This window comes from Schistocerca americana, chromosome 4, assembly GCF_021461395.2.
Source record: "Schistocerca americana isolate TAMUIC-IGC-003095 chromosome 4, iqSchAmer2.1, whole genome shotgun sequence".
Lineage (NCBI taxonomy): Eukaryota > Metazoa > Arthropoda > Insecta > Orthoptera > Acrididae > Schistocerca > Schistocerca americana.
The window spans coordinates 313,760,870-313,776,042 of record NC_060122.1 but is presented as its reverse complement, the minus strand read 5'-3'; the positions used below and the strand labels follow the sequence as shown (position 1 = coordinate 313,776,042).

The 15,173-nt window shown below is 40.3% G+C and overlaps 1 protein-coding gene across 1 annotated transcript in view; it reads left to right on the top strand.

Annotated features, from left to right (window-relative positions):
- The window catches only part of LOC124613444, a 61,489-nt gene that overhangs the window by 30,814 nt on the left and 15,502 nt on the right, over positions 1-15,173 (top strand). The window contains exon 4 of the mRNA XM_047142146.1: positions 4,599-4,781. Within this exon, the coding sequence (XP_046998102.1) occupies positions 4,599-4,781 (183 nt within the window). The remainder of the gene's footprint in view (positions 1-4,598; positions 4,782-15,173) is intronic.

Here is a 15,173-nt window from a genome sequence, read left to right as displayed (position 1 = left end):
GCGGGGTGCACTCAGCCCTTGTGAGGCAAACTGAGAAGCTACTTGACTGAGAAGTAGCGGCTCCGATCTCGGAAACTGACATACGGCCGGGAGAGCGTTGTGCTGGCCACATGCCCCACCCAGTGACGCCTGTGGTCTGAGGATGACACGGCGGTCGGTCGGTACCATAGGGTCTTCATGACCTGTTCGTGAGGAGTTTAGCTTAGTTTTACCAGTTTCGACTTACTGATTCTTTATCTCCAGAAATTTAGTATTGGTTTAGCACATGTTATTCAGTTGCTTTTGCTAAATGTTTTGAATATCAATTTTCTTCTACTCTTTGCGATATTACAGCACCCTTACTTTAATTTTGTATTCCTTTCTAAAAATATGTACCGAATTTGAAAATGACAATGTCTTAAAATGTTACTACTTCTATAATTTTGTTTGTTACTGAGCAGGAACTGCACTCTTAAGAATCCCTTGCTGTTAGTTGACGTTTTTGGATTCAGCTGTTGGTTGCTAGACGGATATTATCATAAAATATGAGTGGAGAATTCCGGGCAGCCCGAATACTTGGTTCGGGCCTCGACGACCACTGTGCTAGGCCGAGCTTCGAAAATATATTGTCCCCCTTATATACGATGATTACTGACCTTTTCTTGTTAAAAACTACTGTGCCAATTTACTGGATAGGCAGCAGACCTGGATACTAGACTTTGCTAGTTCGGCGAAATCTCGTTGTCTCACGGCCGGCGATTTCAGTAAAACGAGGCCAGGCGTTGTCAGGAAGCGTCAGCTAACATTCCGTTCATGACAAAAATTTTTGCCATGACTTGATTTTTCAACCATAGACTTTTGTTACAAAGAATTTAAAACAACCTTTATCTATTGATTAAGTTGTTCAAATGTTGTTATTGTGGTGTTCAGCGTATAGACTGGTTTGATGCAGCTCTCCATGCTACTCTGTCCTGTTCAAGCCTCTTCATCTCCGAGTAATTACTGCAACCTAAGTCCTTCTGAATCTGTTTACTGTATTCATCTCTTGGTCTCTATGATTTTTAACCCATACGCTTCCTTCCAGTACTAAATTGGTGATCCCATTATGCCCCAGAATGTGTTCTACCAACCGATCCCTTTTTCTAGTCAGGTTTTATCACAAATTTCTCTTCTCCCCAATTCTATTTAGTACCTCCTCATTAGTTGCGTCATCTACCCATCTCATCTTCAGCATTTTTCTGTAGCAGAACATATCAAAGGCTTCTACTCTTTTCTTGTTTAGACTGCTCATTGTCCATGTTTCACTTCTACACATGGCTACACTCCGTACAAATACTTTCAGCAATGACTTCCTGACAATTAAGCCTATACTCGATGTTAACAAATTTCTCTTCTTCAGAAACGCTTTTCCTGCCATTGCCATCCTACACTTTATATCTTCTTTACTTCGACCATCATCAATTACTTTGCATCCAAAATAACAAAACCCATCCACTACTTTAAGTATCTCATTTCCTAATCTAATTCCTCAACATCACCTAATTTAATACGACTACATTACATTATCCTCGTTTTGCTTTTGTTGATGTTCACGCTGTATCCTACTTTCAAGACACTGGCCATTACGCTCAACTGCTCTTCTAAGTACTTTCCTGTCTCTGAAAGAATTACAATGTCATCAACAAACCTCAAAGTTTTTATTTCTTCTCTCTGGACTTTAACTCCTACTCCTAATGTTTCATTTGTTTTCTTTACTGCTTGCTCAGTATACAGATGGAATAACATCGGGTATAGGCTACAGCCCTGTCTCAGTCCCCCCTCCACCACTGCTTCCCTTTTGTGCCAATCTACTCTTATAACTGCCATCTGGTTTCTGTTCAAGTTGTAAACAGCCTTTCGCTCCCAGTGTTTTACCGCTGTCACCTTTAAAATTTGAAAGACAGTATTCCAGTCAACATTGTCAAAACTTTCTCTAAGTCTATGTTACAAACGTATGTTTGCCTTTCATTAACCTGTCTTCCATGAGACATCGTAGGGTCAATATTGTCTCGCATATACCTACCTTTCTTCGGAACCCAAACTGATCTTCCCCGTCGTCGGCTCCTACCATTTTTTCCATTCTTCCGTAAGGGATTCGTGTTAGTATTTTGCAGCCATGACCTATTAAACTGATAGGACGGTAGTTTACACACCTGTCAGCACCTGCTTTCTTTGAAATTTGAATTATTGTATTTTTCTTGAAGTGTGATGGAATTTCACCTGTCTCATACGTCTTGCTCACCAGATGGAAGAGTTTTGTCATGGCTTGCTCTCCCAAGGCTATCAGTAGCTCTAACGGAATGTTGTCTACTTGCAAGACCTTGTTTCGACGTAAGTCTTTCAGTGCTGAGTCAAATTCTTCACGCAGTATCACATCGCCCTTCGCATTTTCATCTACGTCCTCTTCCATTTCCATAATATTGCCCTCAAATACATCTCCCTTGTACAGATTCTCTATGTACTCCTTCCACCTTTTTGTTTTGCCTTCTTTGCGTAGTACTGGTTTTCCATCTGAGCTCTTGATATTCATACAGGTGGTTTTCTTTCTTCCAAAGGTCTCTTTAATTTTCCTGTAAGCAGCATCTATCTTAAGCCTAGTGATACTTGCTTCTACATTCTTACATTCGTCCTCTTTCCATTCCTGTTTAGTCATTTTTCACTTCCTGTCGATCTCATTTTTTAGGCGTTTGTATTCCATTTCCCCTGTTTCAGTTATTGCATTTTTACATTTTCTCCTTTCATCGATTAAATTCAATATCTCTTGTGTCACCCTAGGATTTCTACTAGCCCTCGTCTTTCTACCCACTAGATCCTCTGGTGCCTTCACTATTTCATCTCTCAAAGCTACCTGTTCTTCTTGTACTGCATTCCTTTCCCATATTCTTCTCAATCGTTCCCGAATATACCTTCTGAAAGTCTGTACAACGTCTAGATCTTTCAATTTATCCATATACAATATTCTCAAATTTCTTTCTTTTTGTAGTTTCTTCAGTTTTAATCTGCAGTTGATAACGAATACATTGTGGCCAGAGCCCACCTCTGCCCCTGCAAATGTCTTACAATTTTAAACCTAATTTCTGAACCTCTGTCTTACCAATCTGAAACATTCCGGTGTCTCCAGGCCTCTTCCACGTATACAACCTTCTTTCATGATTCTTAAACCAAGTGTTAGCGATGATTAACTTACGCTCTGGACAAAATTCTAGAAGGCGGCTTCCTCTTTCATTCCATATTCACCTACTACTTTTCTTTCTCTTCCTTTTCCTGCTATCGAATTCCAGTCTTCCATGACTATTAAATTTTCGTTTCCATTAACTATCTGAACGATTTCTTTTATCTCTTCATACATTTCTTCACTCTCTTCATCATCTTCTTCACCATGGTTCATGGGGATGGGGGTGGGGGGGAGGCTATTCATGTAAACTGTACATTTACGCCTCCTTTCCGTGAAGTATGTAAACATGTTCTACTGTGGTAGGAGTGGGCTTCGTGTCTATCTTGGTTACAATAATGCGTTCAATATGCTTTTCGTAGCAACTTATTCGCGTTTCTATTTTTTGGTTGATTATTGAACCTGCTCTCGCATCACCCATATTTGATCTTGTAACTGTAACCCTATATTCAACTGACCAGGAGTGTTGTTCCTCCTGCCACCGAACTTCACTTTTTCCCACATTATCTAACTTTAACCTGTCCATTTTCCTTTTTAAATTTTCTAACCCACCTGCACAATGAAGGGATCTTACATTCCACGCTCCGATCCGCTGAACGCCAGTTCTTTTTCTCCTGATGACGACATCCCGAGAAGTCCCCGACCGGAGATCCGAATGGGGGAATAATTTACCTCCGGAATATTATACCCAAGAGGACGTCATCATCATTTAACCATGCAGTAAAGCTGCATGTCCTCGGGAAGAATTAATTCTGTAGTTTCCCCTTGCTTTCAGTCGTTACAGTACCACAACAGCAAGGCCGTTTTGGTTGATGTTACAAGGCCAGATCAGTCAATCATCCAGACTGTAGCCCCTGCAGCTATTGAAAAGGCTACTGCCCTCTTCAGTTCCACACGTTTCTCTGGCCTCTCAACAGATACTCCTCCGTTGTGGTTGCAACTACGGTACGGCTATCTGTATCGCTGAGGCACGCAAGCCTCCCCACCAACGGCAAGGTCCATAGTTCATAGGATGGCTGTTCATATAAGCTGTACATATACGCCTCCTTTCCGTGAAGTATGTTCAAGAAATTGACTAGAATCGTCATGCAGAAAAAGCATTCACTTTTTATCAGTGAATCATTGAAACCAACTAGCTCCCTACAGAAGCGTATGTAGCGAAACAGTATGCCAACTTTTGGGCTACTTCAATTCAATCAACGCTTTGATTTGATAACGACGTAGTGATATCCATTTTAACAACATCAAAATCCTTGGCAAGTGTTACATATTTTGCAATATAATGTTGCATTTCTTACCATTTTCGCTTTACCTAAAGCTAACAGCTTTCTCACAACCTCTTTAGTTTTGCTTCTGATATTAATCCGTCTGCAAGACTTCTCAGACAAAACTCGCTTTATGTTGCCAGCCTGACGAAATCCGACCGAGTGTGCACGGAAGGCCCTGTTGTGCCTTGCTCTCAGCCGGGGCAGATTGGTATTGTTCCAGAGAACCCCGCCATCTACTACATTTGCGTGAAGCAGGAAGACGAAATCGTCCCGGAAATGTACAGATGTCCTGGCAGCCAGATCTTTGACACTGCCGTTGCTGCGTAAGTATCCATAGCAGTTTTAACAAAAATGGAACAAATACATTTCACATGAAGTTTGGCGTTAAACACATCTTTTGCATACTGTCGAAGAACCTACAATTTGCAATGTAATTATTCGACCATTTACTTGTAGCTTTCACTACACTGTCAAAATCGCTGTTTTTTACCTTGCTGGTATAAAGGATTTTACAGACGGAGAATAGCCCGTTTTAAGTATAAGAATTTTTTTGATGATACATCCGAGAACTATCTAGGAAAACCAAGCGTTATCTACCACAGATTTAAAATCATCCCTAAAGTTTCCTTAACGACAGTTTCTCGTAATAATAGGTGTGGTGTTTGCCACTCAATATGCTTTGCTAACAGATTCATTCGTATGTTATTACACGTTCTCCAATCTGTATCTACATCTAAATGTGCATGAACACTCAGAAATTCACGATTAAGTGTTTGGCTGAGGGTTTCATGGAACCACCTTCAGACTAATTGTCCACAGTTCTGCTCCGGAAAAACCGCGCAGGTACAACGAACAATTAAATTAACCCGCCTGAGCTTTGATTTCTCTTATTGTAGTATGATGATGTAATCACCTTGTAGGTGGGTGTCAACAAAATATTTTGGCATCCGGAAATTTCGTGAAAAGATCTCGCCGCAACGGAAAACTTCTTATTAATGATTACCCCTATTTCGCGTTAATACAAAAATAGATGCACTTCTTTTAATTTCGAAGTGTCCTCTATCAATACTATTCGATACGGATGCCACACCCTGCAGCAGTACTCCAGGAGCGGACGAACAAGTGTAGTGTAGGCATTATGCGCGTCTACCCAATTTAACTACTAACGTGTTTTCTATAATTCTGTCTGTCTGTCTTTCTCTCTCCCTCCATCCTTCCTTCCCCTAGGTGAAAATAAGAAGATAGGGAAATATAGCATTACACACCACATGGTCATTACTTTCTACTACCCACCCAGACACTTTATAATAGGTGTTCCTTCCCTTTCCATGCAATTTATGGGCAGACGGGTGGCAAGGCCAACGTCTTAAGAAAAATGTTGCAAAGTGCAGGACAACCTCCAGATGATTAGGACAAGGAGGAAGATTTCGATCTGCGTTCTGAAACAACGAAATGTTGTATAACGTTACGGAAGAAAACGATAGGTCCGATATTGTTTGATTAACCGGTCGTCCCTTGGCTCGATCGATTGTATAATCTTGTGGGGTAGAAGATACCACACTTATGAAGCGCAGTTAATCTACGAGGGAGAGCACTAAGAGAACACTCGTCCCGCTGCTCCGTTGCTATTGTGCGATTGCTGGTCATATGGTTTTAAGTGCCTCCCAAAAATTATAGTTATGTTGTTAAGTTTTTGACTGCTTTCAGATACATGCCCTACAGTTTTCGTATACATCGACATGCCTGCGCCGCGGTTTCGTTGCATGCCATCAAAGGGTCCAAAACGAAATGGCGCACGCCATTGATGAAGAGGAGTGTCGTGTGGTGATCAGTTTTCTGATATTCTGAGAGGGAGAACGCCGCAACAAGACCAAAGTGAAATGATGGATTTTACTGTGAAAAAGCATAGTTATATGACACAAGCGTTAGGAGGCGTAGGCGTTTATAATCTGGTCAAACAATTTGGGATGACGAGAAACGAAGAGTCATACCAACTCTTGTGAATCACAAGAAATTTGGAGGCCTGCTGCTCGAAGTTCTGCGTATTACAATCAAGGCGACAGTGTAAAAAGTGAAACGCAGTCATGAATCAGTTTTCAACATCTCGCACGGGGTTTTGAACATGAAAAGGGTCGCCGCTCGCTAGAGTATGCGGTTTCCAATAGAAAAAGCGCGCCGAACTGAGGCACGAGCGTAAACGTGGCAACATTGTCACAACAATCCAGATTACTTCTTTAGCTGGCTATTCACCATGGCTACAGAGAGGAGGTAGCGTAGAGATTAGCACCCTGAACTCACATTCGTGAGCACAACGGTTCAAACCCCGCCCGGCCATCCTGATTTGGAATAAAAAGTTCTCGAGTTTTCAGCCGATTCAAGTGATTAAAATTACACGAGCCTTCCGCCAAGCACTCCTTGGTCATTGCCAACCACTTTTCCATCGCCAAGGCGTGCTTGGCCGAAAGCTTGTGTAATGTTAATCATATGACGCGGCTGGAAACCGGAGAACTTTTTATTCAATGTTACCGCCAAGAGACTCTGTATTCTTGGACCCTGATTTCCTTACATCACTTAAGGCTATTGCCGCGATGGTTCCTTTGAAAGGGCACAGCCGATTTCCTTCCTCATTCTTCGTTAATCAGAGCTTGAGATCCGTCTGTAACTACCTTGTTACCGAAGGGACACGAGATGGTGTCTTTGAAGAGATCACGGGTGATTTCCTTCCCCATCGTTTCATAAGCCGAGCTTGTGCTTCGTGTCTAAAGACTGCGCCCTCAGCGGGTCTTTAAACTCTAATCTTCCTTACTTCTTTTCAACGGGACGTTCCTTCCTTCTTTTAATCACCATGTATGAGTGCTGGACGAAACACCGTGACAAGGAGACAAAGAAACCAACCAAAAAAGTAGAACGACGTGGATTCATCACTACTCTCACTGGGCAATCTGAAATTCAGTATTTTTTGGGACTGTCATGATTGACGCTAACACATTATGCTTGTAAGGGCCACATCGTCATACGAGCATGCTTCCGCAGTCTCCTGACGAGGTTACAGGAGATCGTCAAAATGAAGTGCCGCGGAAGCTGTCTGAGGGGCTGTTTATACTGCATGACAACGCCCCACATGATAAAGTCACACGTGCTGCTTCTTTGGGGTATCAAATCTTATATCATCCCGCCCCCCTCCCTGATATTCTCCTGAGATGTCAAACTGTCACGTTCGCAGTTGGCATTAGGTGTCGTATGAAACATTTGATATGTAATATTTGTTTTTGAAGACTGTACCTACACACTGCAAAAACGCAGTTGCAAATATCTACCGAAAGACTGGCGAAAATATGCCTGACAACTCTTAGGACGGATACGCCGTGTATAAATACGAATATTTGAGCAATGTAGGAATGTGGCAGGTGCCAATCGCAATTTAACATCTACATCGCTAATGATGTAACATCCTGGACTGAAGATAGCTTCCCTCTCAATATACAGTTCGAAAACTATAAATATGTTAAGACTCTAGGCTGAAGATCAAGTTAGAGTTCAAGAAAGTGAGACTAAATTTTAAATGGATGGTCAAAGCAGTACCAGACAATTTCTGATTACACCTTTGAAATTGATTTTAACGCGAAAACTAAAGTAACAGGTGTCCTGCGAAAAGTTCCTGTACGATCAGGTATCGTCACCTATGGGAATGTTCTCACGAATATAAATTTTCGAATTCCTTGGGTATAAAATACTTGTAAGGCAGACAACTATTTAATTAATTAGACAGATACCTATCGGAAATAACGCGGAGCGGGTGCAACATCTGTCAAAGGAAAGGATAGAAAAGGAAATCAAGTGAATTTCAACAAGATGATTGTTCAATAGCAGTAACTGCGCAACTGTCCAGTAGTCGAACTCCACTGTCACATGATTAGTACAATGTTAATTAAGTCTGTTTTATTATAACAAGACAAAACCATAACATCCAGTTTAGGTACGACATTAGTCTGAATCTGTTATGGCTGAGACTTAGTGCGATACACAGTATAGTCACTCTCCAGAAATAATACTGTCCAGAGCTAAGTCCGTTAAGGACGTCAGCGAGCTGTTACGGCTGCAACGACTGATGTACCTACTGAGTGATGACATCTGATGAAGATTGTAGAATGCTGATTCAAAGACAAGACAAGACTGCTGCTAACGCTCTGGAGCACTAGTATAAAATAGCCGCGCAGATTGATACTAGGAATCTGTGTGAATAGTTGCAGCTGCTGAGTGGTATCACACTTCCAGTCATTGGTTTCTCGGGCAGAGTGATGTCATCTATCTGCAGTATTACAGCACATGACGCAGACGTGCAAAACACTACATCTGCCTCTAGCACAGTCTGAGAAAGACTGTTAAAGTTCTCACTACTTTGGCTTTACCTTGATGAAGGCCAGACCCTCATGTGACAGGGGTTGTGACATGTGGCACACATCCCGCCACGTCCAAGGGGTAGAGACGAAGCTTCTTCTTTTTCGGATGCTGCTGTCGTTGCTGAATGAGGTCCACCTCCATCCTGGCCTTCGCACCATCACAGCTGGGTTCTGAGTCTATCAGTTCTGGTGGTGGCAGGGCATCTGTGCTGGTAGGCTGCTCTGATTCTGTGGTTTCCCCTTCGTTTACAAGGTAGAAGAGTCCCCACCTGAAACAGGCCTGTAATTCCTGGAATGAGACAAAGTATCAAGTCGTGGTTGGAACTGATCCACATGTTTGTGTCATATATCCTCTCCTGCCATCAGTGTGACATACATCACACTACACAGGCGACAGACCACAGCCCCAGTATACCACTTCTCCTTCCATACCATATCTTAGAGTAGGACACATTGGCAACCACCTCAAAAGCATTCTTCCGAAGCCACTGGTAATGGTGCTACTCCAAGGATGAGGTGCAGTAAGAAAAATAATGGTCTTCATTTTCCGTCTATTAAGCATGTTCATGGTAGATGTGTCCTTATGGGAAAAACTACTGTAAAGAGAAGCAATCACCATCAAGCCCGTCTCTTAATTGTATTCAGCAGTGAGTTTTATTTTGAGCCTTGAAAGTCCAAACGAAGTGTTCCAGGAACCATTTTGACTCTGGACGAAATGGCATGCTACGAATATGCTGAATTCCTTGAGTAGTGCAGAGAAACTCAAATTTTTAAGCAGTGAACTGGGCGCCATTATCTGTAACATTAGCTGTTGGGAGACATTTCGCTCTGAAGACCTGTTTCGGGATGCAGACCGTTTGGGATTCCCTGTCCTGCTCAGCCTTTCGACGTAAGGATAGATAGTGTGCGCATCCACAACAATAAGCCAATCAGTTCCCAGAAGTAGTCCAGTGTAGAGGATATGGAGTCGAATCCAGCGTTTCATTTCCTGTGACTAAGGAAAGTTAGATTTTAGTGATGAGTGTGGTGCCGGCCATAGAGTTATGTACATGGATATGTTTTGCCGCATTATGAACCGTGAAACCCAGTTGCTGAAAAATATTAACTCCCATTATTTTGGTCGGTGTTTGTGATGGCGTCAGCAGCAGCATTGCCAGCAAATGTTTGTTTTTATATAGGGTAATCACTATACTATGACCTTTCGTTTTGATCGGCTGATCAGTATAACTCGCAGCCTTGAAATTCGACCAGCCGTGGAGAGCCAATAAAGTTATTAGTAGCACTATTTATTGTCTCAATTTGAAATCGCGCATTTCGTCAATTGAATCAACATCGTCGAAAACCGCTTTAGTACCTAGAGAAATGATAATACGAATACTGTCTTCGACGTCATCTTCTATGCAGCCATCCATCTATCTAGTCACCCATGCAAGTAGAGTACATGACAGGGTGACGTTGGTTCTGTAGAAAAACCACTGACTTTTTCCTCTCTTTTCGACAATGTAAACACTTCATATTTTTGTCATAACATCACAGTCTATCATGAGTAACGAAGCACCGAATACGAAACTTCGCTTTGGATGGCTAATTTCCAACAAATTTCAACTTGTTGACCTTTGGAAAGATGGAACTACCCCATACAGTTTGGTGGGTTCTACCTTCTGTCTATCATCACAAGTGAGAGATTTGTTGGCACTATGAAAGTCTGTCTTAAGAACCTCGTTACTCCGCGAGGGAAAGCCTACTCTGTTTCCTTTGTTTGTTGAAAATCTAAATAACAGACAAAGATTTTTCCAGCTTGCCTAACGTCTTTTCGCATCCCTGCGTCTAGTGCATTAACAGTAAGCACATTCCTAAACAGTGTATCGGCATAAGCAACATTACTGCCGTGATTTCCCTGCTTTAACTTATAATCCCTAGTGAAACGTTGGAGTATAGCTACCCATTCCCCGAAATATGCCCTATGAAACTTGCGGCGTACGCTGCCAATAGAATCTTACTTTCAAAATATTCAGTCATTTGTCCTTCACTTCGGCATAAACCAACACATATGAGTTTTCTCACAGAAACAGTTGTTGCACCAATTCATAGATACGAGTACCAGCATTGGATATTAAAAAATGCACATTAGGTTACGTCACCTGTTATGCAGTGTGTCGTGAAGTGTTGCCCGTCTGGCAATGTAGCTGGACCAAGTTTCCTTTGCAGCACCATATGTGTGGTATGCTGGTGGCGTGTGCTATACTTACTCTTTTTCCGTCGGCCCCAATCATCTAGCCTTCATAGTAGCTTGTCATAGATAGAACTAATGCTTCCTCCCCTGTGTTGTCTATAGCGATAACAGAGCTCGCTTCTTCATCAGTGTCATGTTTGGCTGTCCCTAACAGCTTAGGGGTGAGTTGTGGCTGCTGGTGACAAATACTGATCAAAAATTTTCCTTCATCACCTAAAATTCTTAGATCGTTAATGGCATGTAGATTTCCTTTGTGAGCATGCAGTTGACAAAATCGTCTCGATTGATGACCGAGACTCGTATCATTGATAATGACACGGTAAAAATGTGGATAACAACATCTTCAATGGTAAACAATTGCCCAGAGCAAACTTTGTCATGTGTGGTTCTTGGAACAGCTTAATCAATGTGGAGCTCTGATCTTCCACAGCCATTCATTCCTTGTGATGCATAAAGAAGTCCCACCCAAGAATAACATCATGATTGTATATGTTAAAATGACAAATTCTAAGGGCTGTGTTCTTTCAATGATAGCTATATTTGCAATAGATGTTCCTGTCAGCTGGACTGTTTCCCATTTGCGACCTTCAACACAGACGCTTTCGTATCATGGAACATGGTCTTCATTAGCTGGCGACAGTAAGCATTCGAAATTAGAGAAAAAGAAGCACTGAGTCTACTAGCGCCCAGACAGACGTCTATGAAATTTCCTGTCGTCTTGGTATCTGTTTTATATGGGTGATTCGTGTCAGTCCCATCTCCACAGACTGTGGCCTAGCTAAGATTTTTTGAAGTCTACTGGTAAGCGAGTGGCTAGTACCTCTGTATGGTGACGAGGGGAACGACTGCAATCAGCAATAATCATCTGCTGTCGACCAGTGTGAATAGGTCTGTTTTGATGTTTGATGTCTTGCAGGTTAAACAGTTGTTGAATACTAGTTTTCTTTCTCTGCAGTAATGCACAGTGTGGCCAGCATATCCAGAGTGAAAACTGGATTGACACGTTCTCCTCTGGCCTTAATGTATCTGTACTTGGTGGAAAAAATGGTTACGCCTGCTTGGTCGGATGCTGGGTTCTTGTTAGACAGTGTCCGAGTTGGCCGAGTCCATTCTTCAGGGCGCATTTCAGTCATGGTGGGCGAGATGACAAAGAGTGATCCACCTGTTCTTCAATACTCTCTTGTTTCCTGACTGTGGGATTGACGTTAATGGCCACTATCTCTTGTGTACTTGGTCCAGGAGCTCTGGCTGGCATAAAGTGCTGTGTCCTTTCTCTTTCAACCTAGCTTATGAGTGAAGCGAGGTCATGGTTGTCTTCCACAATTTCCACATGAACCACACTGGGTAGTCAGTCATACCTCATTCATCAGGTCTTTTCCGTTGCATTTCCTCGATACCCTGGCACCAGTTGATGAATTCTTCTGTTGTTAGGATATCATATACCAGAGAAAGCTTCTGCAACTCATTTCATCAAATGGCAGATGTCAGGTTCTTTCTTTTTCAGATTAAAAACGTTGCAAAAGACCAAAACATTCTATTTGTGTGCAAGTGTCGTTTCACCATGACGCTAGGCCCCATTCTTTAGCTGTTTTTCTGATAAGCTGACTTGCTGTTGACTGTCACGAAATTTTTTCTTGAGTTGAATGAAAACTCTACATCATGAAATTCATTACTAAAAGTCTTTTCATTCCTTTATATCTTACCTTAATACTATCACCTTCAAAAAATTGATAATTCCAGCCACTAATTAATTTCATGTATCTGTCTTGTAAAATAATCTTAAATCTATTATCAAGCTCTATATAAATGTTTTCTTCGTGTGTAGTATTCAAACATTCAAAACCAGTACTGCAACATATTAAAATTGTTAGTGCTGCTGAGCTTCTTCAGTAGAAACTCCATTTATATAGCGAAAATTTTTATTAATATAAAATTTAAACCATACACTCAAAATTTATGAAATTATTTGATCAGATAATATCCATATGGCAATGTATCCATTTTATTTTCTAAAACATATTTTTTATTTTCATGTGGCCTAAGTGACTTTTTATTTATTTTGAGTGAGTAAATTTCATGTTTAATGCTTCATATTAAATTCACAGCTTTGTGTTGTTCTCTGTTGTGAAACAGACAATCTTTATAATCTTCAATACATATTTTATGTTTAACAACACATTTATTAACTTCTTTATATTTTTTATCTTTTTTGTCACCAACATTGTAAGCATAAATTTTTGCCCTTAAACCACAAAACTACTGCTTTGTTTGTCCTCTACATTATATCTTCATTTTCCTAAACATTCTTGTTTACTTGGGAAATGTGTATATTATCTGGTGGAAAGTTACTAGAATGAAATTTGTAAATCATCAATTTCATATATTCATAAAAATCTTGTCAATATATATATATATATATATATATATATATATATATATATATATATATATATATATATATCGCTAGCTGTAGCGTAATAGCAAAACTGAATATCTTCACTGAATTTTGGTTCATAAACTTATAGTGAAAATCATATATTAGTTATTTAGATAAATTAAGGGTACTCATTACAGTATTTGTATGTTTTGTTGAACATAATTTCTGTTTTATTCATATGGATTACAGCAAGATTATCATTAAATATTGTTCTCCTTTTGAAGTTTAGCTTTGATACAAGGTTATTACACTTATCTCTACCTGAAACTAATTTTAAATCTACTCTATTTCTTATGTTCTCCATTACCTAAAGAAAAATAGAATTATTTACTAACTTACACAAACATTTTTCGAAATCATTCTTTGCTTCCATTCTCATATCTGTGTTAAAATCTGCATATTTGTTTAAACAGTCAGATTGTTTAAATTGTAAAACTCTGTGTTTATTTGTTATCCTCAGTCCTAGAGACACATACGGTTTAAGATTTCTATAGAGAACTACATAATTATGCTTGTCTTCTGGAGTAGCATTTTCACTACATGATGGTAAAACTTTATCTAAATTATGCAATTCTTTTTGTTATTCTAGATTTACTTCAAATAGATATCTAATTTTAGAAGTATTTTTGTAAAATTGAAAATATTTGGTTCATCCCATTCAAGTCAACCATATGGTAAATATTGATTCATGGCATAACCATATGAATTATTTGCATTTAATATGCTAAATAATTTGACATTTTTTTACATCATATTCTTTCATACATTCATTGTTTGCTTTAACATGTCATTTACAACATTGCAATGTACCGCCTCTTGTACCTTATCAACCATTAAAACATATCACAATTGTGTAATAAATCAAGTGGTTGATCTGGTATTTTTAACATCACATCAAACGATAAACCTTGTGCTGTGCAATACCAAGATGGACCTAAATCGTAAGGTCTTATACATATTATCCTAAAATTCTCAAGTGTATCAGCCAATAACAAAACAACAGTTTTATGATATAGATCATGATATTCAGCAAGATTTTTCATATTAAATTTTTGCCATACTAATTTTACGTTTTTGTAATCTTCATCCCTTATTTCACGTTTAGTTTATTGTAAAATTCTTCTCTTCGTGAAATCTGTGTTCCTTCAGATTTTCTCCAGCTGTTCATGTAATCATATTGACAGACACTTTGTGTATTGTATACTGTGTATTAAACCAGGGACCTAGAAGTGACGGAGAGGATTCGTTCCGCCATAGCCCTCAGTGGTTCACAACCCCACAACAGGCCACAGCAGTCCACCTACCTCACCACTGCCCCACACTAAACCCAGGGTTATTGTGCCATTCGGCCCCTAGGCCCCCCCCCTCTAATCCCAGGAAGTCTCATACCAGATGAGTATAACACTAAAATGTTTGTATGGTAGAGTAATTATGGTGTACACATATGTGGAGACAATGCATGTGCAGCAATCGCCAACATAGTGTAACTGAGGTGGAATAAGGGAAACCAGCCTGCATTTGCTGAGGTAGATGGAAAACCATCTTTCAAACCATTCACAGACTGGCCTGCACATTGCACCTCGACACTAATCTGGCAGTCAGATCTTTGATGGGGACCAGCATGCCATGCCTCTCATGAAGAAGC